This window comes from Leptinotarsa decemlineata, unplaced genomic scaffold (genome assembly GCF_025532065.1).
Source record: "Leptinotarsa decemlineata unplaced genomic scaffold, Ldec_3_MD MMD2_P_RNA_scaffold_2, whole genome shotgun sequence".
NCBI classification, from domain to species: Eukaryota; Metazoa; Arthropoda; class Insecta; order Coleoptera; family Chrysomelidae; genus Leptinotarsa; species Leptinotarsa decemlineata.
Genome location: NW_027412529.1, coordinates 8,811,225 through 8,836,895, shown reverse-complemented (window position 1 = coordinate 8,836,895; position 25,671 = coordinate 8,811,225). Strand labels below are relative to the sequence as shown.

The 25,671-nt window shown below is 32.6% G+C and overlaps 1 protein-coding gene across 4 annotated transcripts in view; it reads right to left on the bottom strand.

Moving 5' to 3' along the window:
* Evi5 (Ecotropic viral integration site 5) overlaps positions 1-25,671 on the bottom strand; it is a 118,156-nt gene that overhangs the window by 53,891 nt on the left and 38,594 nt on the right. Inside the window, exon 1 of one of the 4 annotated variants that reach the window (XM_074183011.1) lies at positions 20,220-20,457. The exons of 1 other annotated variant lie outside the window; for it this stretch is intronic. In XM_074183011.1, coding sequence (XP_074039112.1) covers positions 20,220-20,278 — 59 coding nt within the window. In that variant the 5' untranslated portion in view covers positions 20,279-20,457. Of the gene's footprint in view, positions 1-20,219; positions 20,458-25,671 lie in introns of those variants that run through there. 2 more of the 4 variants (XM_074183003.1, XM_074183016.1) reach the window with 2 other exon arrangements.

The window sequence follows — 25,671 nt, the reverse complement described above, 5'->3', positions numbered from 1 at the left end:
GTATATTTATCCATTCAATTAGACCAGTAGGTCCGTTTGGATACAAATGAATAAATAAACTTCCTTTGCCTCTTCAAATAGATGCGTCACTGTTGTAGGGTTGGTCCCTACAAAATTTGTTCGACCACCGAACCTTTGTAGAACTGAATCTTTTTAAATCGGTAAGGCAGCCATTTTGTTTTCCAGCATTTTGAATTTGTTTTCATTTGATCCTTTTCATTTGTTATCCATATCGTGAAACGTTGGCAAAAAAACAATTATTTATTTGAGAAAAAATGATTCTGTTACCCAACTAACTCTTCTTGAATGAAACATTTAAGATTTCAGAGGTCAATTTCGCGTATCTCATGAAAGGTTCAGAAGACGATCGTTTATTTCATTTCCGGAGACAACTGATTGTTAATTAGCTTTATATTCTAAATCTGCAGTCTAATGATTTCAGGGGCATTAGAAGTAATCTGGATTTCTTAAGATTTCTTTTTCTACCTTTTTCAGGGTCTGACAGCATAAGCTAGTAAAATTGAGACAGAATAGATGTTCCCGTTTCTCCATAGAAATTAAGAGAAATGTTTGTTTCTTAAACCTACGACATTCGAATCTTGGAAGCAAGTTAAAATCCACCATATCAAAGGGTCATATTCTATCAAATGGTTTAATAAATATACAGGGATTTATTCAAAATTCTTGACCATTTCCGATTGAACCTGAAAATATCTACACTCTTGTCTTGAAAACAACTGAATGACACCAAGAACAATGATCTCGCTGTCACCCGGTATATTTAATTTAACTTTTTATTCTTTTCAAATCATGCTAGTGCGAGTTTTTGATGAAAAAAAAAAGTATATCCTCAGCTCTCAAGTTTGGTGCATGGAATTCTTTCAACACCTGAATACTATAAAAAATCACATGATTCCATTGTTTTACCTCGGATTAAGGATGTAAAATTTCAGTTAAAATAAGTTATAGTTTTTTCTTTGATGCAAAACTAATTGAAATGTTTTCAAATATTCGAACTTAGTAAACGAAAACGAATTTCGGCAACTGTCTCAGTTTCGACCGAAACCGAAACTTCCTTACAAGGATTATGTTTTGAGGGAAAAATAAAGGAAACGTTATTGTAATCAGTCAGTCTTAATTTTTTATCTTTAAATCACAACGTTTTGCAGTTTTCGACATTTTTACTTACTGACAATCAACACAAAAAACCCTTATTTAAAAAAAAATATTAACTGCACCTTGAAAATACTTAAAATAGGTGAGGTGTTTATTTGAGTAGGTGTAGGTCCTTCTTTTGAATATTATTGATGGGTTTTCAGAAATATTAAACATAAAATTATTTATTTGAATTGTTACCTCTAATATCACTTGTATGAAATTTAACGAGCCGAACACGACCGATTACAGCGCGGGAACTCCCGAATGCAGTTTCGGTTTCGGTCTTAGTTTCGGCAGGTTTGCCGCCGAAACCGAAACTAAACCGAAGCCCGTTTTTTGCCGAAACTTGACCGAAACCGAACTTTCGGTAGGACACTAAACGTTTACTCTGATAAATATGATCTCATGAATATATTCAATTGTCCAAAAGCCAAAATCAGTGAATATTCTCTCCAAATTCTCTGTAAAATCGAATTATTTTGGAAAATAAAATCTCCAGAAAATCAACGAGTTTGTTCCGAAATACCTATTTTATTTTGATGTTTTGTGATTTGATAATATTGAATATCAAGTTCTTGTTACAGTACTGTATAATTTTGAGTAATTTTTGGTGTTAACAAAAAAAAATTATTTTGCACCAATAGATTTTATTTTACTCTTCAACCGTGGTTAACAACATAGTTGTGAAATTTGTAATATTGCAGGCTTTTAAAATAAAACGTCGTATACAGGATGCTGTCTATTTATCGTTATAGCAAATTAATTTTTTTCGTAGTGCCCATTTGAAAAAAAAAATGGTAAAAAAATCAACTTAGATGGCCATGACTTCAAATCTAGATGTATTTTTTAATGTTGAACAACTTTTACAAATAACATTTTCCGAGATTTTTCAAAATAAGAGTATTTTACTTTTGTCTCAAAATCAAATATTTGAAGGCTCCTCGTATATAAAGTGTGTATATATTTCTATAGTCACTATTAACACTCAAGATTTAGATTTAAATGAAACTCCATATTTCCACTGATAATGCCTTAAATAGAAGTGGTGCATTGCGATTATTTTTTATCCTTGAATTCACTTTGCAAGGTCAGATAGGAAACCATAACGATAACTAAGTTGTTAAATATGTATTAGAGAAGTACATTTTTTAAATTAAACGATACAAACATTATAAATTCATCATTATGTATGTTGTTTTCAACATACATTCAATTTAATCCAAATAAGCGTCATTTGAATCGATGAAGTCAACGAAGGCCGTTATTGGCTGGTTCTGATTGGCAAAGGTTCTCCCGGTGAGAAAGTTATCGAAGTGCTTGAAAAGATGGTGGTCAGTTGGCTACAGGACTGGGGAGTATGATGGGTGAGGCAGAGCTTTGACGCTCGATTCGTTTGATTTTCGGGCGGTGATTTGTCAAACGTGCCGACAGCTGTTGTCGTAGAGCAGGATCGGACCTCTTTTGTTGATCAGTGCCGGCTGCTGCTGACAAAATTTGCGGTAGATTTCGTCGATTTCTTCACAAAAGAAGTCTGCTGTAATGGTTTGGCCCGGTTGCAGAAAGTTATAGTGGATCACACCAGCCGCTGACCATCATACAGAAACCATGGTCATTTTTTAGTGAGTTTTCGCCTTTGAGAAGTGATCAACGTCTCCTGTTCTCGTAGAGTATCCACTTTTCATCACATCTGACGATTCGATCCAAAAAAGGATCGTTATGGTTGCGCAAAAGCAAAAAAGAACAGACCTCAAAACGTGAGAATTTTTTTCGATCGTTCAAATCGTTAGGCACCCACTTATCGAGCTGCTTGACATCTCCAATACGTTTTAAATCATCAAAAACTGCATGGGATTTGAAGTCCAGTTCTTCCGCCATCCCACGCACCTTTCGTGATGGGTCAGTCTCCACCAGAGTCTTCAAGTCCTCGTCCTGGATTACTGTAGGTCGACCACTTTGGAGCTCATCTGCGAGGCTAAAATCTCCGGAGAGAAATTTTGCAAACCAACGTCGAACAGTGCGTTAATTAACACTAGCATTACCAAATGTTCGGGCTGTTACAGCAGCGCTTTGGCTCAATTTGAATTCGTAGGGAAAAACTGACCAAAAATCATTCAACGACATCATACTAAGCTGAAAAGTGGCAACAAATTAAAATTTGGAATAAAAAATTAACAGCATCAATGTAAAGAGTGCAAACTTCGCTATGGATCAGTATACTCACCTCGCTAACATTGTGGGATTTGAGTAAAGCCTTCGACTGTGTCAACCACAATATCCCTATCAGTAAACTTGAAATTTATGGAATAAGAGGTACAGCCTTAAACTTATTTAATTCATACTTAACCAGAAGGAAACAACCCGTCTGCATAAACGGGGGACTATCTGAGGAGAAAGTAGTTTCGCATGGCATACCTCAGGGGTCAATCTTTGGACCTATCCTTTTTGTAATATATGTGAATGATATTTTTCAAAGCCTACTACCTAGCACAGTCATCTGTTTTGCAGATTATACAACAATGATTCACTCTAACCCCGACATGAGTAAACTACTCGACAAGACCAATGAAATTGAAGAAAAGGCTGTAAACTAGTTTACTTTCAGTAATTTGAAATTAAATTGGGACAAAACTCAACAAATAATTATATCTTCAAATAATAGGGTAACCACACAGAAGCACGTAAAATTATTGGGTATTATTATTGATGACTCACTTTAATGGTAAAATCATATTGACTTCCTGCGCAAAAAATTGTCAACTCAGCTCTACCTTCTTCGCCAGATGAAAAGATTTATAAGCACCAATACATTACTAACTGTGTATTACTCACTATTTCACTCCCATGCTCAAAAGATTTTCCGTATGCAAAAAAAGCACTTACAATAATAGCTGGAGCTTTATTTAATGAACCATGCAACCCATCTTCATCTTTTACAAAATTCTGCCTTAGCCTTGCATATTTATTTTAAACACTTTGCTAGAGATCCATAAAAAGAAAAGTATATTCTCCACCCAATCTGACTATCACAATTATCCCACTAGACATGCAGATAAACTTAGACAACCGCTGAATAAACTAGCTGACTTTACTCAGCTCAGTACTCAATCATTCAAAAGGAGAACTTAATCTTCCTATTAAAAAACTGTTTTTACTCAACACTTAACGATAAAAATAAAAACAACACTTAATATTACTTTTTATATACATATATGTTGTTATGATATGTACTGTATCACTAATATTTTATTCTACTTAGCAGTTAAGTTTTATTTCAAATGATCATTGATAATTGTATATTATCTTATAATTTTGAACTCAGTACAGCGTGCATCTACACTTTTTTTGACCTGTCATAAATGTATTGAATGCATAACATGATTAAATAAATTATGTCTGTCTGTCTGTCTGCCTTTCTTACACAATGGTACAGTAAAATAAATATTCTTGAAATATGGAGTCACATAAAAACAAGTTCCATCAAAACGGACAAAAGTTTTAAAACAACCTCCTCCATAGAGGATAGCTGTGTTTTCTTTCAACATATTCGTCTAAGAACTTCAAAAGTCAATTAATCATCCAGAAACAAATAATGGATGAACTTCAAGAAGATCGAGGTTGAGAGAAGCTATTCAAAAGTCAATAAACAAGTTATAAATTATATCAATAAAAAACTGAAATGATAAATCAACCAATTGAAAGGTTAACTGAATCAGACCAATTTGGCAAGCTGTAACTTTGAAACTATATATCACCTTTGCCAGTCGTCTTGATCGCAGGCAACGTATTATTATCAGATACAGATGCTGCTCAGTGACTGGTTGCAAAACATCGACTTTTCTGGTTTAAACACCATGTTCAGACACTAGAAATACTGTTACGTTTTCCCCGTAGGTTGACCAATAATTGACTACACTGAACAATAATCAAACTCAACTTTATTTCACTTTAAATACAAAAAAACACTTCAACTAAAAATTCAACTATTATTTGAATGTTTATCGCCTTATACTAGATCACTTCGCGTACCGCACTGTATCCTCCACTTGACTGTATCGACTGTGCTAGCGGCTAACGTTTTTATATCGTAATCGAATGCGCTAGAAAAATTCGCCGAAATTCCGTTGAAATCGGTAGCATTATTCTCGCTGCTTCTAGAGTGGCGAGGAATCATCGTACATTCGCGCGCTCTTAGCTACGTCACCATTAGTTTATGGCTACCAGTGGCGGCCGGCGTTATTTTCTTTTGGGCATGATTTACAACAATAGTATAGATTACAAAAAATTGTAAAAAAAACCTGTGCATCTCGGAACGCCCGACAGAAGTGATAACTTAAACTAATCTAAGTTAAATTATTCGAAACTGACATTGTTTAACTTGAGACAAAATCATTTCTAAAAAATTTTCATTGCTCAAAAACGGATTCGTTAATTAACGATTTTATTCTACCACTTGTAATTAATATTATTGAGCCATTTTTTAAAATCATAGTTCGTTTTCCTCTTTGATAACTGAAAAAAAATAGTTTTATTAGAATTTTCATTGTTCATTTCATGAACAATTAAATGTTTTCTATATATGTATGTATATACATATATAGTATAAAGAACAACATGTTTTATTTCTTGATAAAAAAAAATACTTATATTTTAAATCGAATTTAAAAAATTCTGTTTTCCTTTATTCCATTTATAGCATTTGTTTAAAAAAAATTAGGAAATTTTGTTTTCAATTTGTATGTTTAAATATCTTAAAACGGGTTGATGGTAATATTAAAAAAATATATTATCAATGACTAGTGAAGCATATTAATATTTAATCGGAATTTTCATTTACTAATCACCGCTCTTGCAATATTTCTGTTTGAGTAAAAAAAATTGTTAATTACCTAGTGCATAATTAAGTGGAAAATCAAGATAAATATTTTTTGACCACGGATTATTGTTCATTCATTTATCCTGTAGGTGCCTGAATTTTTTCAATTCTCAATTTTGATATTTAATTAGTTGAAGTGATAACTTTTGCAATTTTTGCAAGTGGCACTTTAATTTTGACCAAAAGGATCTATACGCTTTTCCGAATCAAATGACATATTTTTCGGAGGCGGAGAAAAAAGTTTGACCTGAATGCACTTGTTGACCAGAGTAATAATGTAACATTTTGGTGAATATAAATGTCAAAAAAACATCTGTGAAACACAGCAGTATTCTTCCTTAAACATATTTTCACTGGTTTCATAAATAAGTACAAAAGTACTCTTAAATAGTCTGCTGGATGTTGGATTGAAGGATTATAGCAAGTCAGTTCAGATATTACAAACGGCAGTAATACATAAAAGTAATTTCTATTGAACCAAGTGTGACACATTAGTGCAATAACAACGTTTCGACTCCTCTGCTCTCCGGTAACAAGGAACTTTCATTTTGCGAAACATACTATATCAGAAACCAAACCCCGCTCTCTTCTAATCTGATGGAAATCATATCATGTTAAACGAAGTATAAAATTAACAGCAGCTCAGATATAAATTGGATGGAAACAAGCCTCAAAATTATATGAAATCAATTTTCTTAGGGAGCGGCACGCGGAGGCGGTCATTTTCAATTTTCCACGTATCTATTACAGAATACCAGGAGAAGGAGAAATCATACAGTGCATTTTTTTCAATGTCCTCCGCCTTTATTTTTTAAACGGGTCAACTCAAAAAATTGAAATTTGGGATAATGAAATTAATGCGTGAATACTTTATTTTGAAGTGAAATTGACAGATGAAACTTTCAAGATGGTGACTGGGCGCCTGGGAAAAAAATAAAATGGAAAGAGGGGTCTTGTGACACATCTTTTTGAAGCTCCTGACGGATACTTCACAACCCTAGAATATGAAGTCAATATATTCACCTACTACAAAATGGCGGAACTTCCTGGAGACACATGAATATCGATATTTCTGGAAATATTCCTTTTCATCTGCCATATGGCCAATTATTTTTTTGTAATAATAATAATGATAATAATAATAATAATCTTTATTACACAATGAAATATCAAAAAAAAAATTATATTTGAACAATTTGAGATTTAAACTAGCATGTAGTCAGACAGAGAATATTACATATAAAGATTTCAGTATCATATGTTAAGTAACATTCAAATAGATAAGGAAATATAGGTACATATATACATTAAATTATTATTAAAACAGTGATATTTGGTTTCATTACAGATACAAATACCGTAGTGAACAATTGAAAACAATTAAAAACAATAAATGATAGCCAATAATGTCCCAAATAATTCCACATAACTATACAATTTGTATTCTATTACTTTTTTTACATTCTTTAAGTGCTCTTTTAAAATCTTTTGAAATGGATATTTTTTTTTATTTCTTCAGGTAATTCATTGAACTCGTGAAAGCCCTTAAAAATTAACGAATTCATGGTACTTCCGAATGCCGGTCTGTTTATATGTGTATTATTGGAATTTCTTGTACTATAATTATGAATGTTTTTATTAAATTTGATGTAATCTTTAAAATATTCTGATGCCATTCCATATACAACTTTGTATACTAGAGTCATTGTAAAATAGTATCTACTTTCAACTGATAACCAATTCAAACAATCAAGCATACTTTTTATGGGAGTACGGCGATTTGTTTTCAAGATTACTCTCATTCCTCGATTTTGTAGTTTTTGTAGCATATTTAATTTATTGGGGTTAAATAAAAATAATAATGACGCACAATAATCAAAGAGTGGTTGAATAATGGTATTGTAAACTGTTACTTTGGACTGCATTGACAAAATTTTGTGCTATTCTACTGAAAAAATATAGTTTTTTCGATATTTTCTCATGTATATATTCAAAATGATTGTCAAAATTTAAAAAAATATCCAGTTGAAAAACAACAACCCGATAAGGTTTGTTAAGTTATTTTTTGTTTATAAAAACGACAAAAAATGTCAGCACGACAATGAACATCATTGTTCAGTTAGAATATTCTCATTTAGTTTTCGGTTTTACTAGTAGAAAGGTACCACGTCAACAATCTCTAAATTGGTCAATTCTCGTCCATTGGAAGAAAAAATTGAAGCGATTTTTATTTACGGCGTGACGCGTAACTTTCACGAGACCGAAATTATTAGTGTGCATAACAAAAAGCCCCAGGTCATTCGTCCATTCCGGAAGAACAGCAAGTGCAAATAATTGTTGAAATGGTAGTAAATCCTGAAAAGTATACTTATTGCGTCGCGAATGTTTGTGAGGTGTCTCCTTCCACTGTGTGGAGACTTATGAAGAGGAATAGGTATCATCCATACAAAATTAAAATGGTACACCAATTAACTGAAGATGACCCTGATCGACGAACAGAATTCTGCGAAATCATGACGGAAACCATTGCAGGGCATCCTACCTGTCTCCACAATATTTGTTTTAGTGACGAATGTACATTTTTTTAAACGACAATGTTCACAGACAAAATTGCCGTTATTGGAGTGACACCAACCCTCACGTTTTCCGGGAAACACATACCCAGTATTCAGAAAAAATTAACGTTTGGGCAGGAATATATGGAAACCATATTGTAGGACCTCTATTTATTGATTAAATCCAACAGGGGAGCTGTATTTGAATACTGTTGACCCTCTCATCACTGAAATGGTCGAAGCGAATCTTAGTGAATTCGATATGGATATTGTATTCCAACAAGATGGAGCACCACCACATTACTCCAGACAAGTAAGAAACTATTTGAATACTACTTTTCCCGGTCGTTGGATTGGCCGTCGAGGTCCTACAGAATGGCCAGCCCGCTCGTTAAATTTGACACATTTGGACTTTTTTTATGGGGCTATTTAAAGCAAAAGGTGTACGAAACTGAACCTGCTGCAATATTGGATATAAGGGAGAAAATAATAAACATTTGTAGAGATATTGACGTTACTGTGTTCGAAAATGTTCGGCGTGGAATATCGAATAGGCTGTTCATATGTCAGGAAGTTCAAGGCAACCATTTCGAGCATCTTCTGAACTGACCTCAAGCTTATTACCTCATAATATGTAGTTAAATGTCAATATATTCGGGCAATTATTAAAAGTTCCGCCATTTTGTAGTAGTTGAAGATATTGACATTTCCATCTAGGCATGGGAACTACAATGCCAACACAACAATGTTTTTTCCACCAGCCACAGGGGTAGACGTAAAAATATTGTGGAATCGCTACCTTATAAAAAAAGTACAGGGTATGATGAGGTTTCTATCGAATTTGTCAAAGAATGTATTGATATTATATGTGAACCAATTGACCACCTAATAAACTTATGTATTACTTTTGGAGGCTATCCCGATCTTCTTAAAATTGCACTATTGATTCCGATATTGAAAAGTGGCGATTGCACTAACATAGAGAATTATCGCCCCATATCGATTATCGGCGTCTTCTTTAAAATCTTTGAAAAGATTATATCGCGCAGAATAAATGACTACCTGGAAAGATTCGACTTGATGACCAAGTGCCAACATGGCTTTCGAAAAAATCATTCAACGGAAACAGCAACACTCAAATTGGTTCAACAAATCCATGATTCAATCAATGAGAAAAAAGTCGTTGCGGGACTTTTTTTCGACTTAAGTAGAGCTTTCGATACTTTGAGTATTGAAATAATTTCTAAAAAACTCTTCAACATTGGTATCAGAGGCAATATCAATAGGCTCATCATGTCCTTCTTAACTAATCGATATTTCAAAGTGAAACAGAATAATACATTATCTGACGAGTATTCTGTTGCAACAGGAACACCACAGGGTAGTATTCTTGGTACACTGATATTTTTACTGTATGTCAATGATCTTCCTGATAACATTAGTTACGGTAATGTGTACTTTTATGCAGATGATACGTCTATCATCTCATCGAGCAAAACACAGGGTGAAATGAATACCCAAGTCAACACTGTATTGCAAGAATTCAGTGAGTGGTGTTTTGAAAACAGATTGATTGTTAGAGTCAATAAGACTATTTGTATTGAATTTGCATATTCTCCTCGGAGTCTAAATAACTTCACCTTCAATTTTCTCAACGAATCGCTGAGATCAACAATTTGTACAAAGTTTTTAGGAACTAACGGTTTATTACGCAAAATTTTGCTGTCTGGGGATTAGCGATTGAAATTGACAGAATATTCGTAAAACAAAAGGCACTGCTTCAATTAATGTTTAACCTTGATTACAGAATGTCGCGTAGAGGAATATTTCAAGAGAATAAAATATTGACTGTGGCAAGTATATTTATTTTAAAACTCATGACATATTCATGAAAATAAAAGGTACTTCGACCTACGATCGGAAGTACATAAATATATTACTAGAAAAAACTATATGCTCACAACTCGAAAAAATCTCTATACAAGATATGAAAAGTATTTATAATGAATTGCCAAACATTGTAAAGACACTGTCACCAATTGCCTTCAAACAAAAACTTAAATCATTTTTATCGACAAATTGCTGTTATACACTTGACGAATTTTTACTTGAAGTTGTAAATATTTAATAATTTTGACAATATTATTCATTTTTTTAATTTGATTATATGTATTATGTACTGTATATATATATATATATATGTATATATATATATATATATATATATATATATATATATATATATATATATATATATACCGGGTGTCAACGAATCTATTAGACAAGTCATAACTTCTAGACTATTAGGTGTATCAAAACGAGATTTGGTACAGATAAATGGTATGTGGAGAGGAGAGTTTTCACATATTTTTCACTTTCCGGTCACTTCCGGTTTCAGCGGAAATGGCTCCGGTTCTGAATTTTTAAATGGAACACCCTGTATATTGTAACATTTTTGGATTTCTGAGACAATTCTGGATCAGAAACTGACATTTCCGGAAGTTTTTCAGCCTACTTGATTTTTTCAGAGTCACTTTTAAAATTGCATCTAGGTGTCCATGATCGGACGTAAACTAATCTATGGACCTCAGGTGATATCAGAAAATTGCAATAGCGGAGTTTTAGTGACTAGTGTGTTGAATATGAATGAGAAAAGTTTACAAAATAACATTTTCGTGTCTAACTATTATTTTTCAAATGGCGACCATTTTTTGACAAGCACTTTCCGAAAAAAGGATTTTTTGACAAATCTAACGATACTAATTTATTTGCGATTGGATTACAAATAAGAACATAAATTAAATATTACTGAGGAAAATACTCGATACAAATTCATTTACTTTTGTCAAGGGTGCCATGGATAGGAATGATGCATAATATTTTGCGGTTATTTCCATCAAGTCCACTTTGGAGAACAAAACGCTCACCTAGGTTATGACAGTGACATAAGCTTTATGAGCAGAAAGTAGAAGTTTCTCTTGATTTTCGTTAATTTTAGTTTAATTTTTCGTCGAAATAATGTATACTCAAAGTGAAAAAGTGGATATGTTGTTATTGTTTGGAGAATGCCACAGAAATTCAAGGAAAGTTGCTGAGTTGTATGCTCAGAGATATCCCAATCGGCATCACCCATCTCATCAGTATTTTCCCTATGTTGAGAGTCGTTTTAGGCAAGAGGGAAATCGAGACGCAGAACAGAGGTTTGTCATAAATGAGGAGACTGAGATTAACGTTCTTGCTATGGTAGAAGTTGATAAAACGGTTTCTTTAAGAGAAATTAGTAGAGAAATGCAGATAAGTCACGAATCAGCAAGAAAAATACTGAAAAAGCACGGATATCGAGCATTTAAATATCAGTTACATCAACATTTGTATGCTGACGACGGCAATAGAAGAGTAGTATTTTGTGATTGGTTGCTTCAAAATCATAGAGTTAACCCAAATTTTATCAACTTCATTCTATTTTCCAACGAATCACGGTTTACAAATAATGGCATGTTTAATAAGCAGAATTGTCGGTACTGGCCCAACAAAATCAACATGCAATGAGAGAGGGCAATTTTCAAGAAAGGTTGTATCGTTGGTTGGGCTGGCACCGTTGGAAACATACTAATTGGTCCAATATTGTTTCAAGGTCAGTTAACAGGGGTTAGATACTTGGGTTTTCTTCAAAATGAAATCGAGGATCATCTTAATGATATGCCTTTAGAAGTTTTACGGCAAATTTACTTCCAGCAAGATGGAGCACCACCCCATAATAGCAGAGACGTACTTGATTTTTTAATAGAGCATTTTAATAATAGAGTTATTGCAACCAACGGTCCAGTACGGTGGCCTGCCCTATCACCGGATCTGACTGTGTTAGATTTCTTCATTTGGGGATATGTAAAAGAAAGGGTCTACTATGCAACAGCCCCAGCCACTCTCGAAATCTTAGAAGAAAGGATTCAACAGGCATTTAGAAGTATATCGCCTCAAATGTTACAAAACGTGTTGAGAGAAACAATTGAACGAGCTGAAATGTGTCTTGAACAAGGAGGGATGCACTTTGAAAATTTACTATAGTGGAATTTTCAAGAACTTAGGATATTGCAAAAAATCTAAGTGCATCGCTGAAATTATTAGTTAAATTTGTTAAATTTGTTGATCCAATCGCAAATAAATTAGTAACGTTAGATTCGTCAAAAAATCCTTTTTTCGGAAATTGCTTGTCAAAAAATGGTCGCCATTTGAAAAATAATAGTTAGACACGAAAATGTTATTTTGTAAACTTGTCTCATTCATATTCAACACACTAGTCACTAAAACTCCGCTATTGCAATTTTCTGATATCACCTGAGGTCCATAGATTAGTTTACGTCCGATCATGGCCACCTAGATGCAATTTTAAAAGTGACTCTGAAAAAATCAAGTAGGCTGAAAAACTTCCGGAAATGTCAGTTTCTGATCCAGAATTGTCTCAGAAATCCAAAAATGTTACAATATACAGGGTGTTCCATTTAAAAATTCAGAACCGGAGCCATTTCCGCTGAAACCGGAAGTGACCGGAAAGTGAAAAATATGTGAAAACATTCCTCCCCACATACCATTCAACTATACCAAATCTCATTTCAATTCTCCTAATAGTCTAGAAATTATGACTTGTCTAATAGATTCGTTGACACCTATAGATATATATATATATATATATATATATATATATATATATATATATATATCTTATATATAAGATATAAAGCTTCAAATCCTTTTTGTAAAATTCAATATTAATATTTATATATATATATATATATATATATATATATATATATATATATATATTGAATGATGCTAATTTTCCTTTATTTTCAGTATTTTAATATTACATTTCACTGTCATCTTCTAGGCACTCCTCAAACAGTTTGAGGAGTGCCTCAGAACAGATTAAAGAAATGCACTGTATAATTATTGTGAGGATTTGTTCAAAAAGCGTAGATATGTTTTTGAATTACTCAAATCTTTTAAATTTGTTCATCTAATGCATTTTATGCAGTACTGAATAATTTCTCCTGAACTGTTTAATTTTTCCTGAACTAAAATTCGACTCAGTTCTTTGTGAATTGAAACTGATTAACATAAAACACGACTGATTTTGATATATTTCAAGGGGCCTATTTTTAGTAAAATATCAATAAGCAATATACCATTCAGAGTTTGTTGCACTCCTTGAAGAGGACTATTTTGATGCGCTTCAAGAGTTTATCACAAACGTTATCCGCACTGCGTTTACGAGTATGTCCGTTTCCTGTTATATGCCTCTGTTGAGTCACTACTGTTACAAAAACAGACACCCACTAAATCATTTTACATGATCGTTTTATCGAACTATGTTCCGAAGGTTTATTTTTCATTAACGGTATTCGGCAACGGTCGTAAAATGAATTTATTCAGTTAGATGTATATGAAATTTAGTTAGGAGTAAGAAACTCCCTGGGCGCCTTCAAAGTTTGCACATTAGCTTAGGATAATAAATAGAGTAGGTCATTAAATTTCTTATGCGGTTTCGGAAGGTCGGGTTTTATATCTCCTAATAATAAAGCGCAAGAGAACTATTCAAAAGTGTAAATTATGATTTTTAAAAGCAAAATTATTTCTTAACTAATTATCTAAACAATCGAAATATAAGAAAATCGATTTTAAACTATTAAAAATTAAAATTAGAAAAATTTTTTTTTTGAATCATAATTATTTCTAGACAACAAAATAGCAAAAAAAAATTTTTCAAAAATATTGAATTTCTCTATTTGTTCAAAACAATTTAATAAACAAATTACGTAAAAAATTGATATCCTATGTTAATAACTGCCATTGTTTAATGTGAATACACACATAGCTTAATATCAATTGAAAAAAAATAATCAACAGTTTTTAGAGATTTCATTTTGCAATAGTTATAAAAAAAACATAATTAACAAATCAATAAATTTTTATGAACTTTTATCGCAGGATCGTATGAAGTATATATATATCAAAAGGGCTCCACGAAGTTATAAATTTATAGGCCAATTATTTATACCTTTTATCTCATTATTTATGCTAACGGAGATTGGAAACAAATTTGTTAGTTAACAATTGAATAACTTTTTGAAAAACGGTGATAAAACTTTTTTTCTACGGGACTCGATTCATTCAAGTGTTAAGAAGATACTAGATTTTTTTCGAATTTTTGAAATGACATTTTATGTTTTATCGGACATTTCCTCCTCTTTAAAGAATTTTTTTCAAAATTGCTTAAATATTAATATTTTTTGAGTTATTAACGACAAACTAAAAACCAGTTTTTTTATCTTTTTTTGTTAATAACAATTGCAATTTTTTACCTGCACCAAAATCCTTCAAAATCATTTTTCTAGAGGTGATTCCGAATTGAATGAGCTGTCGCTCATATTTTTAGGACCTTCATTTCTATTTTTCATGTTTTTGAACTTGTTGATTAGACTAGATGTCAATTTTATTTTTCTGTGTGATGTATATCATTTACTAATTTCTTTATTTACCAATAGTAATTTACTAATTTCTTTATTTAGCAATATATAGTCTGTAATGTTATTTGTTTATTATTAAAACGAGAACAAAAAAGACTTAAAGTGTCTTTGTCGTCTCTCGAATAGTTTATGAGTTATTAAAGCCATAGAAAACAGATTAAGGGGGCATTTCTTCAAAATTTTATTTGTTTATTACTAAACGGAGAACAAAAGAGACTTGAGGTGTATTTGTCCTATCTCCATTAGTTTATGAGTTATTTTAATAACAACTATTGAGAACCATGAGGAATTGCCAAACGCAAAAATTGAAAAATATTAGAAAATTTGTTAAAAATATAGAAACATTTTTTTACACAAAGAGTGACACTTGATTGTTTTTGTTTAGTATTAAAAAAATATACCGTAAATATTAATTTGTTTAAAATGAATTGTTTATTGAATAAAGAAAATATAAATAAAGAAAGGTTTTTTTTCAGAATAACAAAGAAAAATAGAAATTATGATTGAAAGAAATCGTTCCTTAATATTCATATTTAGTAGGAAAAAAATGTTGATAAAAAATGCGTTTTTGAGCAATAACATTGTTTTTAAGAAACGATTTTATTTTTTCAAATCATAATATTCATCACTGATAAAAATTTATATCAAAATTTTTTAAATATTTTATAAACAATACATTCGCTTATAACAATTTTTCAAACAAATAGAGTTAAAAATTATGAAAAATCATTTTTATGTAACTTTAAATAATAAGAATACGAATAAATTTGAATATTGAAAAAAAAAAACATTTTTGCATTGCTGCAATTGAAGTTTTCAGTTTTAAACGTCTTTGATTATTAATAACAAAGGGGAAAATCAAAATTTTTTCATTTTTCCAACGAGAATCTTTTTTGAAGGCTTTCAACAAAAGCTCCAATAAGTGAAAAAAATATGAGGTTTTTAGTTTAAAAATTATCAGGGTTTTTATGTAAATTTAAAACTTGTGAAAATTAGTTAATTGCCTAAAGTATATCTAATAAAATAATCACGGGAAAAGTTTTTTCCATGGATTTTCATTTATTCAAGTGTCGTGAATTTTTTTCTTAATAACGATATTTAATGGGTTAAAATAATTTTTATTGTTCAAAGGTCTGTATCGGTCAGCGCTTGCGGGACGTGGATGTTTTTATAACAGTTGTATAAAGTTAATTACATTCCTTTGAAATAGAACGAAACTGCAGTAACGTTAGTTACAAATACAAGTGGTATAAAAACATAGGAAATTTTATTTCTCAATTTTCAGGAAAAACAATTCATGGCTTTTGCATGACGGTAATGCACCTGGCTCACTCATCATTGCTTGTTCGTAATTTTTCCCCAAAAACAACACCGTAATCATGCCTCAGCCACCGTATTCACCAGATTTGGCCCCTTGCGACCTTTTCCTGTTCCCAAGATTGAAGAGACCAATGAACGGATGGCGTTTCTGGACGATTGAGGAGATATAAACCGAATCGCTGAGAGAGCTCAAGGACGTAGCAAAAAGTGCGTATCAGAACTGTTTCGAGGATTGGAAAAATCGCTGACACAAGTGTGTTATACCTGAAAGGGATTATTTGGAAGGAGACGAAATAGATGATGAACAAATATGTAAATATTTATTGAGGAAAATAAAAATTCACCTTATTTTTTTTTACAGACCTGGTGCACTATGTCGAAACACTGTTTTCAGAAAAGAGAAATGAATATATAAATGCAAAAAAATAGACAGAATGTCAGTTGAAGCGGATAAGCAACATGAAATATAGTATTTGAAATTACAAATAAATTTTAATTTCACTAAAACATAGTTACTGAAAACTGTATGACAGATCAAAATGGAGTAGCCGAAAGGTTCAACAACTATTTCAAATCAGCTCAAACTAAAAGTGAAGTTAAGCCGAAAGAAACAGGTATAAATGGTTTCATACTCATAATACGAATATAATTTAAATTGAAAGGGGTATATTTTTGCAAAAGAAAGGTTTTGGCTTTCTATTTCTCGATATCATAGAGAAAAATCTGGGAATCTTCCAAAGAAAACAATTAATTTCAAATAAACTCTTCACAAAGATGTGTATATCATGCAAAGAAGTAACTTTCAGACACAAAATGGAAGAAAAAGCCCTCAAGAAACAACTTCTTTCATATAAACATTGAATTACACGAGAAAAAAATACTTCCAAAACAACTAATTTCATATGAACACTGAATAATACAAAAAAACACTTTTCTCTATTCAGTTTGTTTTCCAAATATTCGTTATGGAATTGAATCAGATATCATTCACAGGATTGCTACAAAATGTGAAAGAGTTAAAATTTCACTTACATGGAGCAATGTCATCCCTAATAGCGGATATTCAATGTTTCGGAATAAGACACTTGCCTCATCACCTCTTGTTGGATCACCCAATTTATTCATAAAATTATGACTTCATGAATTGAATCTACTCATATCATCGATGACAGTACGTAATGCATCCATTCGATTATTTGATTTAGTGAATAAGTTCACAATGTACTATTACTATCATCACCCATCAAACTGATCACTGTTTGACCAATATTAAATCCAAAAGTGTGCCTTTGAATTAAGAAGCTCCCCGAGGGTCATTCATCATGCCTATAATCTCTATCTACTAGATAAATGATTTTGACACTTTATATGCCGATGATACCTCCGCTATAGTATCTGAGAAAACAAATAATCATCTGAACCCAGCTGTAAAATAATTTGAATAACTGTTTTACAAATAACTATTTATTTCTGAACTCACAGAAACAAACTACCTACATTTTCATAATAGTCAAAAACTAGTTGAAACTTCAAGTCTCAAAATGGGTCTGTTTCATGATTTTTAGTTTACGGTTCATTTGGTAGAAAATTCAAATTGAAAAATAGTGTACTTTGTTTCAGCACTCTGAAAAGCGTTGTTTTCCCGTAATTAATTAATAAAAATCGGATTTTCTAGGCCCGTGACGTCACGGGCCTAGTCCAGCTTCTTGTTCCATTGACCAATAGGAACAATACAAATAATGAACATTGCCAAATTGTAAAATTCACGGAGCGTATAAACAGTTTCTGATTATTTCGTGATTCAAAGTAAAATCACACTCACTTCCGACAACTAAATATAAGAAGAAAGTGTAAAAAATGCATTGCAAGGGAGAATAAATTATACATGGGATCCAAATAACACAAAACGCAATAAAAACGTTATTTTTGAAATATCTCCGCCAGTAGACATTTTCATGTTGATATCACAGAAATTTCAATAATGGAAGTATATATTTTTAAATGGTTCTCGAAGACTCATGAACCCTAATGAAATAAATCAATTATGCATTCATGCCACCCACCAAAAATAAGAAATTCAACGTTTTATATTAGCCATACTGTCACATTGTATTGTCAGCTATCTCTCTTGAATGTATGAGACAATGTACTGTTTGTAATGTTTCATAACTTCGTATTTTTCTTAAAAATAATTGACACTTGGCAACACTGCTGTAGACACGATCAATTTTATTGGTCAACAGACACGCGGCCAATTTAAACTCTTGCTTCTCGAATTTTTCTTTTTTCTGCAAATATAAAAAGTTATTGGGACCGATTAGGCTCAATAAGTATAATATACCCCTAACTCGATCAGTCTATAAGAAAACCAGTATCATTTTCAATAGCATGAAACAAGCCCATTTAGGGCACTTGTTTGCCGAAACAACACGTCATATAATTCCTTTCGAAAACATAAACAATAATATTTTGCTTTTGGAAAACTTCTCGTGTTCAACCTATTCCCAAAAAGGGAAAGAAAACCCTTCCACATAACTATAGACCAGTTGCTTTGCTGTCAGTGATATCAAAAATCATGGAGAAAGCCGAAAAATCATGGAGAAAGCCGGAAAATCATGGAGAAAGCCGTATTCAGGAGGCTTTAACATCAACAGATCAAAAGGCGACCTTCTATGTGTATGACTCTCCAGCTTCCTGAAAGAACGTTCCCTGCAAGTGGCCGTCGATAGATATCTTTCGAATACTTTTACCACGCTGTGGTATTCCTCAGGGATCCATATTGTCTCCAACCCTCTTTTTATTGTATATCATCGACTTATTGTAAAAAAACAAGAATCCAATATGTTGCTTTGCTGACGACAGCACACTTATCTCGTCATTCCATTTGGATACCAGGACATCGGCTGCGGATGACATCTTCACCAGCAGCAGGAGGTTGCATATCTTAATGAGGATCTAGAGGTGTTTTAGAATTGGGGTGAAAGTAAATCAGGCATCGGTTTCTCTAAAAAGAAAACTATCTCCGAACCGGATATAATAATGTCAGGATAGACAATTCCGCTTTATGCTTCGATAAGTTTGTTGTTTGTTTGTTGTTAAAATGGACACCAATATATCTTTTCACAATCACGTCGCTAGAATTGCAAAGGCTGTTCTCAAAAGTTTGGGACACTGTCCCGAACCAGAAAACTGTACACACCTCAGCAACTTTTGATGTATTACTTATAAAGCTCAGGTCAGACCTTCTTTGGAGTATTGTTCTCATGTATGGAGCTCCGTAAGCATACCATGAAGCTGCTGGATTTTATCCAGCAGAACAATATTTGCCTCATTGAAGACACGAACATCACTTGCAACCTTGATAATCTGGAACATCGAAGAAAGGTTGGAGATTTGTCTCTTTTTTATAGATACTTTCACGGAAGGTGTTCAAGTGACTTGGCATATTTGATTCCACCAAGAGCGGTACATATCAGAAATACGCGACGGACTGTGGCTGCTCATAGTTTTGAGGTTCAACTCAGTACACCCCGAACTTCACTTTTTCAGAACTCTTTCATCTGGAGAACTGCGTATATGTGGAATAAACTTCCTGAATTTAATCTCCGATGATTCAAATCCAATGTGAATCGCTACTTTCGCACAGGCACCGCTCTTAGAGCGCCTTAAGGATTTTCCTATAGTGCTTGTATTTTATTCTTGAAAAAAATGAAAAGAAAACTGTAAAACTGAGATATCCAAATTGAATGACTGAAAGATATTATCTCATATTCAAAAATATTTACTCACCGCTTATTATATCTCCTCGAATACCAATACCTCATCGAAACCAATTTATGCAGTACCATGCTGATCAGCCACTAATTTTAAAGACTACGGCTATAGTCCATATAGTCGATGGATAAGTCATACTTTCGTTGTGGTTTCACAATTACATTATTGTCTCTCACATAATTCACACTGAATCTGCAGTTTTTCTCGGAATTTGTTACGAAGAATTATTCCTGTAGAGTTCACTTTGAACACTATCCATTTGTACTACATACCGAAGTGGTTTCTATTATGTGGCACTAATTCTTTTTTTCTTCAAACTTCAGTAAAGTTGTTTTTTTCATGATTCACAAAAAATATTGTTTATATTTAGAGTAATTTTAAATACAGGGTGTAACTAAATAGGTGTAAAACATTTAAGGAGGTGATTCCTCATCGAAAAAAAGATAGGATCTTTCATATAAAGACATGTCATTGGAGCATCCCTTGTTAAGATACAGCCCCTTAAAGGGGATACATAAAATTTGTATAACAATTTTTTTCACAAGCACTAAAAAAGTTACAATATTGAAATTAGCCTGACGTTTTATACTACCAAAAATACACTTAGCCAGAAATGTATTTGGTTTACCCCATGGTTGTAAGGATGGAAAACGCAACCCCTAAAATTTATTTCCAATGAAACTTTTTGTCTTATTATTCTTCGCTATTAGCGATAGTGACAATTAAATTGGTATGACGCTGTCAGTTTGTGAATTTTCGAAATTGAATTAATACTAATTGTGAATTTGTTAAAAACTTGTTTGATAAAAGAACGCAGGATTGTGGTCGCCATCGAGAAGTACGAACACCACAGCTTGAGGAAGCAGTAATTAATTTGATTGAAGAACCCTTTTGAAGGAGGTAGAAAATCAATTGGGCCTCATTTTCTACCTCCGCGATTAAATGATGAGGCATACGTTCAATTTTTAAGAGAAGTGCATCCAGTACTGCTGGTGAAAGTTCCTTTGGGCGTCAGAAGGGATATGTTTTTATGCATGATGGGGCTCCCGCCCATTTTAGTCAAGTAGCACGTCAGCATTTGACTGAAACATATGCAAATCAGTGGATAGGTCGAGGAGGACCACAGAACTGGCCCGCTCGATTCCCGGATCTCAATCCTCTCGATATCTCTATTTGGGGCCATTTACAGCATTTGGTTCATCATACTCCTTGTTCGCGATGTAGAGGACTTAAGAAACCGCATCATCGATGCGTGCAGGGTGATCAGAGAGACTCCAGGAATATTTGAGCGAATACGTGGCTCAATCCGCCGACGTCTAGACGCATGCGTAATGTCTGATGGTAGACATATTGAACATTTCCTATGATTTCTACATGTTGTGCGTTTTGTTAATAATAAGCTAGTTTCGTTTATTATCTTTTAATCGTTTAATGCAGGTACTAACTACAAAATAACAATAAATCCAATTCGCATTTATGACGATGTATCTTTGTAGTTGTTCGTTAAATAATGTTTTGCTGCGAACTGGTTAATTTTGGGCAAAAAACCCAAGGACATTTTTGGTTTAGGATGAAACAGGCTATCGGAAATAAATTTTTGAATGGTAAACACATAATAAGACAAAAAGTTACATTGGAAATAAATTTTAGGGGTTGTGTTTTCCACCTCTTACAACCATGGGATAAACCAAATAAATTACTGGCTAAGTGTCTTTTTGGTAGTACAAAACGTCAGGTTAATTTCAATATTGTAACTTTTTCAGTGCTTGTGAAAAAAATTGTTATACAAATTTTATGTACCCCCTTTAAGGGGCTGTATCTTTTTTTTGATGAGGAATCACCTCCTTAAATGTTTTACACTCATTCAGATACACCCTGTATTATAATCATTTATAAAATAGTATTAATAACCTCATTCAAAATTTGATTGACAGAAATATTTTCTCTAATTATTATTACACACACGGTAAGTATGACTCTGTCTACTCAATAAAAGCTAGCCATGTTTACCTTCGCGACTCCGGAAGTTACTAGAAAAATCGCGTATTCTATTCGTGGGAAAGGTGAATTCGCCGAGTTCTAGATGTGTATGTTTATATCATTATGATGCGGTTTTTCGGTACAAGCAGTAAATGTAGTATCAAATTCGTACCTAAGATATAGGCACAACAATTGCGTTTCAATATTTCATTTATAAACATTTCTTTCTACAGTTTGACTGGCATTATAATTTTTAGATCGTCTTTGCTTTCAATAGGTAAGACATCGTTTGTCGTTAGCACCCACAAGTTACAATTTTTAAAGAAACCCATCTTCGTAATAAATTCCCACAAACTGACACAACCCTAAAAATTGTTGGTCCGTTACTAGGTGAATTTTATTGTATAATAAAATCAAAAATTTGATTAGATATTCCTAATTATCATCCAAGACATTCTGAACCTTTATCAGTTCTTTGCAGCTGACAAAAAAAATAATGTTTGTTCGGCGATATCAAGCTGTTATTGTGCATGGTAATAAAAACAAAATGAACGTCATTTTATAAACAGTTCATTCGTCATACTTCCACGACAAGCAATACTTAATTTGAGTCGAACGTGAGTATTTCCAGAGGAACAGATTTCAATCGAAAGTGAAATATAACAGAAATAGGAGTCTTTAAATCAACAATTTTATCTACCTTCATAAAACAAATAATATAATAATGACTACGGAAACCGAATATAATATGTATTTTTTTTGTATTTTTGTTTGTTGATTGTAACTGATATGTTCTTATCGGAATGACTTGTCGTAAGAGGTATTATGTAATTCATAAAACTGTCATTAATTTGTGATTACGGTAACATGAATGCAGTATTTTTATAACGTGGTTGTTAAACCAACGAGACTATGTATTTCTTGGAATAATTGGATCTTATTCTCCACATCTCAATACCAACTGATGCACCTAAAAAGTGAGATCTGGCAGATCTTGAAGATTGGACCGTCAGAATTATAGTCATGAGCACAGGCTGTTTTCTAAGTGAATATAAACACCATTTTACATCTTAACCGAAGGTTTGGAAAGAAGTTTGGCGTGTGATTTTCTTATCTTACAGACGACAAGCGGTGTACTATACTGTAATGAAAACAAATCTGTTTTCCAGATGTTTAATTACGGAGTTCCTCAAGGGTCAGTCATAGAACATATGATCTATGTTAATGATATGCTGATCTATCTATCTACAGCCTTCCTCATCATGCATTGTGTTCGATTACGATAAAATACTGTATGAATCAACAAATGCTAAAGAATTTTTTATGAGTCGAACGGTTGATAACGAATAATTTTAAGCATAATTCAAATGAAGCACAAATAATTCGATTTTTTTTTGTAATTCTCAGAGTTAAATGTGTATAAAGCTTTTAGCCCTCATATTCTCTGAAATGGCATTGTCACATCGACACTGAGTCTAGTTATATCTATAAAGACAACTGAACAAAGTGATGAGTTGTGTAGTTGAAAAAAATGTATATTTCTCTATATCATTTCCATATTTGTTGTCGTTCGAAGTCTTCGGGTATTCGGATAACTGATGTTGGTAAGTTACATGACTATAACACAATGCATGATAATTATCTGACAATGAGCCGGTATGAGATATCTCCATTATATGGTGTATTTGGTGATTTTCTAATCTTACAGACGAAAAGCGGTGTACTGTACTGTAATTAAAACAAATATGATTTCCGGATGTTTAATTACGGAGTCCCTCAAGGGTCAGTCATAGGACCTACTCTATTTATGATATATGTTGATGATATGCTGTATCTATCTATCTACAGCCTTCCTCATTCATTATGTTCGATTACGATACAATACTGTATGAGTCAACAAATGCTAAAGAATTTTTTATGAGTCGAGCGGTTAATAACGAATAATTTTAAGCATAATTCAAATGAAGCACAAATAATTCGATTTTTTTGTAATTCTCAGAGTTAAATGTGTATAAATCTCTCAGCCCTCATATTCTCTGAAATTGCATTGTCACATCGACACTGAGTCTAGTTATATCTATAAAGACAACTGATCAAAGTGATGAGTTGTGTAGTTGAAAAAAATTTATATTTCTCTATATCATTCCCATATTTGTTGTGGTTCGAAGTCTTTGGGTATTCGGATAACTGATGATGTTGGTAAGTTACATGACTATAACACAATGCATGATAATTATCTGACAATGAGTCGGTATGAGATATCTCCATTATATGGTGTATTACATATATTCATATATTTGGGACATTCTTTATATTCGTTATTCTATGCTAGTTATCAAGTCAAATAAATGTCAGTTAATAAACACGAAAAAGAACGTCATATATTGATTTAGAAAGTGTTATTAATACGTAAACCAAATCACATTCACATCACATCAGTTACTATCTCCATAGATTGAGGTGAAAAATATGGGTCACAAGATAATCAAAAAAAAAAATAACATGTTTTTCATCGGCAATTCTTTTTACTCAATTGAAAACACTTTTCCCTGACTGGAACAAAAATTCTGTCTCTTGACGAACGTTTCGCTAACCAAGTTAGCACCATCAGGAGACGACTTTTAGACTCTCAGTCGACGCGCGCCGAGAGACCGCATTTTTAGTCTACTGAAAGAAAACTGTTTTCAATACATTCATTTTACTCGAGAGGTTCCAAATTCCACTTATCCTTTTATTCCCTCGAAAATTTTTTGCCAAAAAAATTATCCTATCAAATTTGTCTATTTCTAGTCATGTGTGTCGAAATAACCAATGAAACCATCATTACACTGATAACTACCCATGGATAGTTTTCACGGGTAGTTATCACTTATGTCATGACATTGCTAAGCAACCAACACAATAAAGTTGTTTGACATTTCAGTAATTCAGTTTATTTCGAAAATGTCACTTCCTCGCTTTGGTGTTCATATTTGAATATTGATCAGGAACATCATAACCAAATAATCAATAGTATGCGTGGAAACACCTATGCAGTAACCGAGGCAAATACAGCAAGATCAACGGAATATCATTATACGAATTGTTCTTTTAATAACTGTGTGTACAATAAATAATTTTGTTCGAATTGCAAAAAATTTTCTCACCGAATATCCCTCGAACATTGATAAATAACTCATAATTTTATCACAACTTCCTCAAGCACGTTATTTTAGGTAACATCCCTCCGCCTTCGGCGTCGGGATGTTACCAAATAACGTGCTTTCGAAAACTGTGATAAAATTATTTCGTTAGTTATCAATGTCCTTGGGATATTATAGCTGAAAATTTTTTGCCAAAAAAATTATCCTATCAATTTGTCTATTTCTAGTCATGTGTGTCGAAATAACCAATGAAACCATCATTACACTGATAACTACCCATGGATAGTTTTCACGGGTAGTTATCACTTATGTCATGACATTGCTAAGCAACCAACACAATAAAA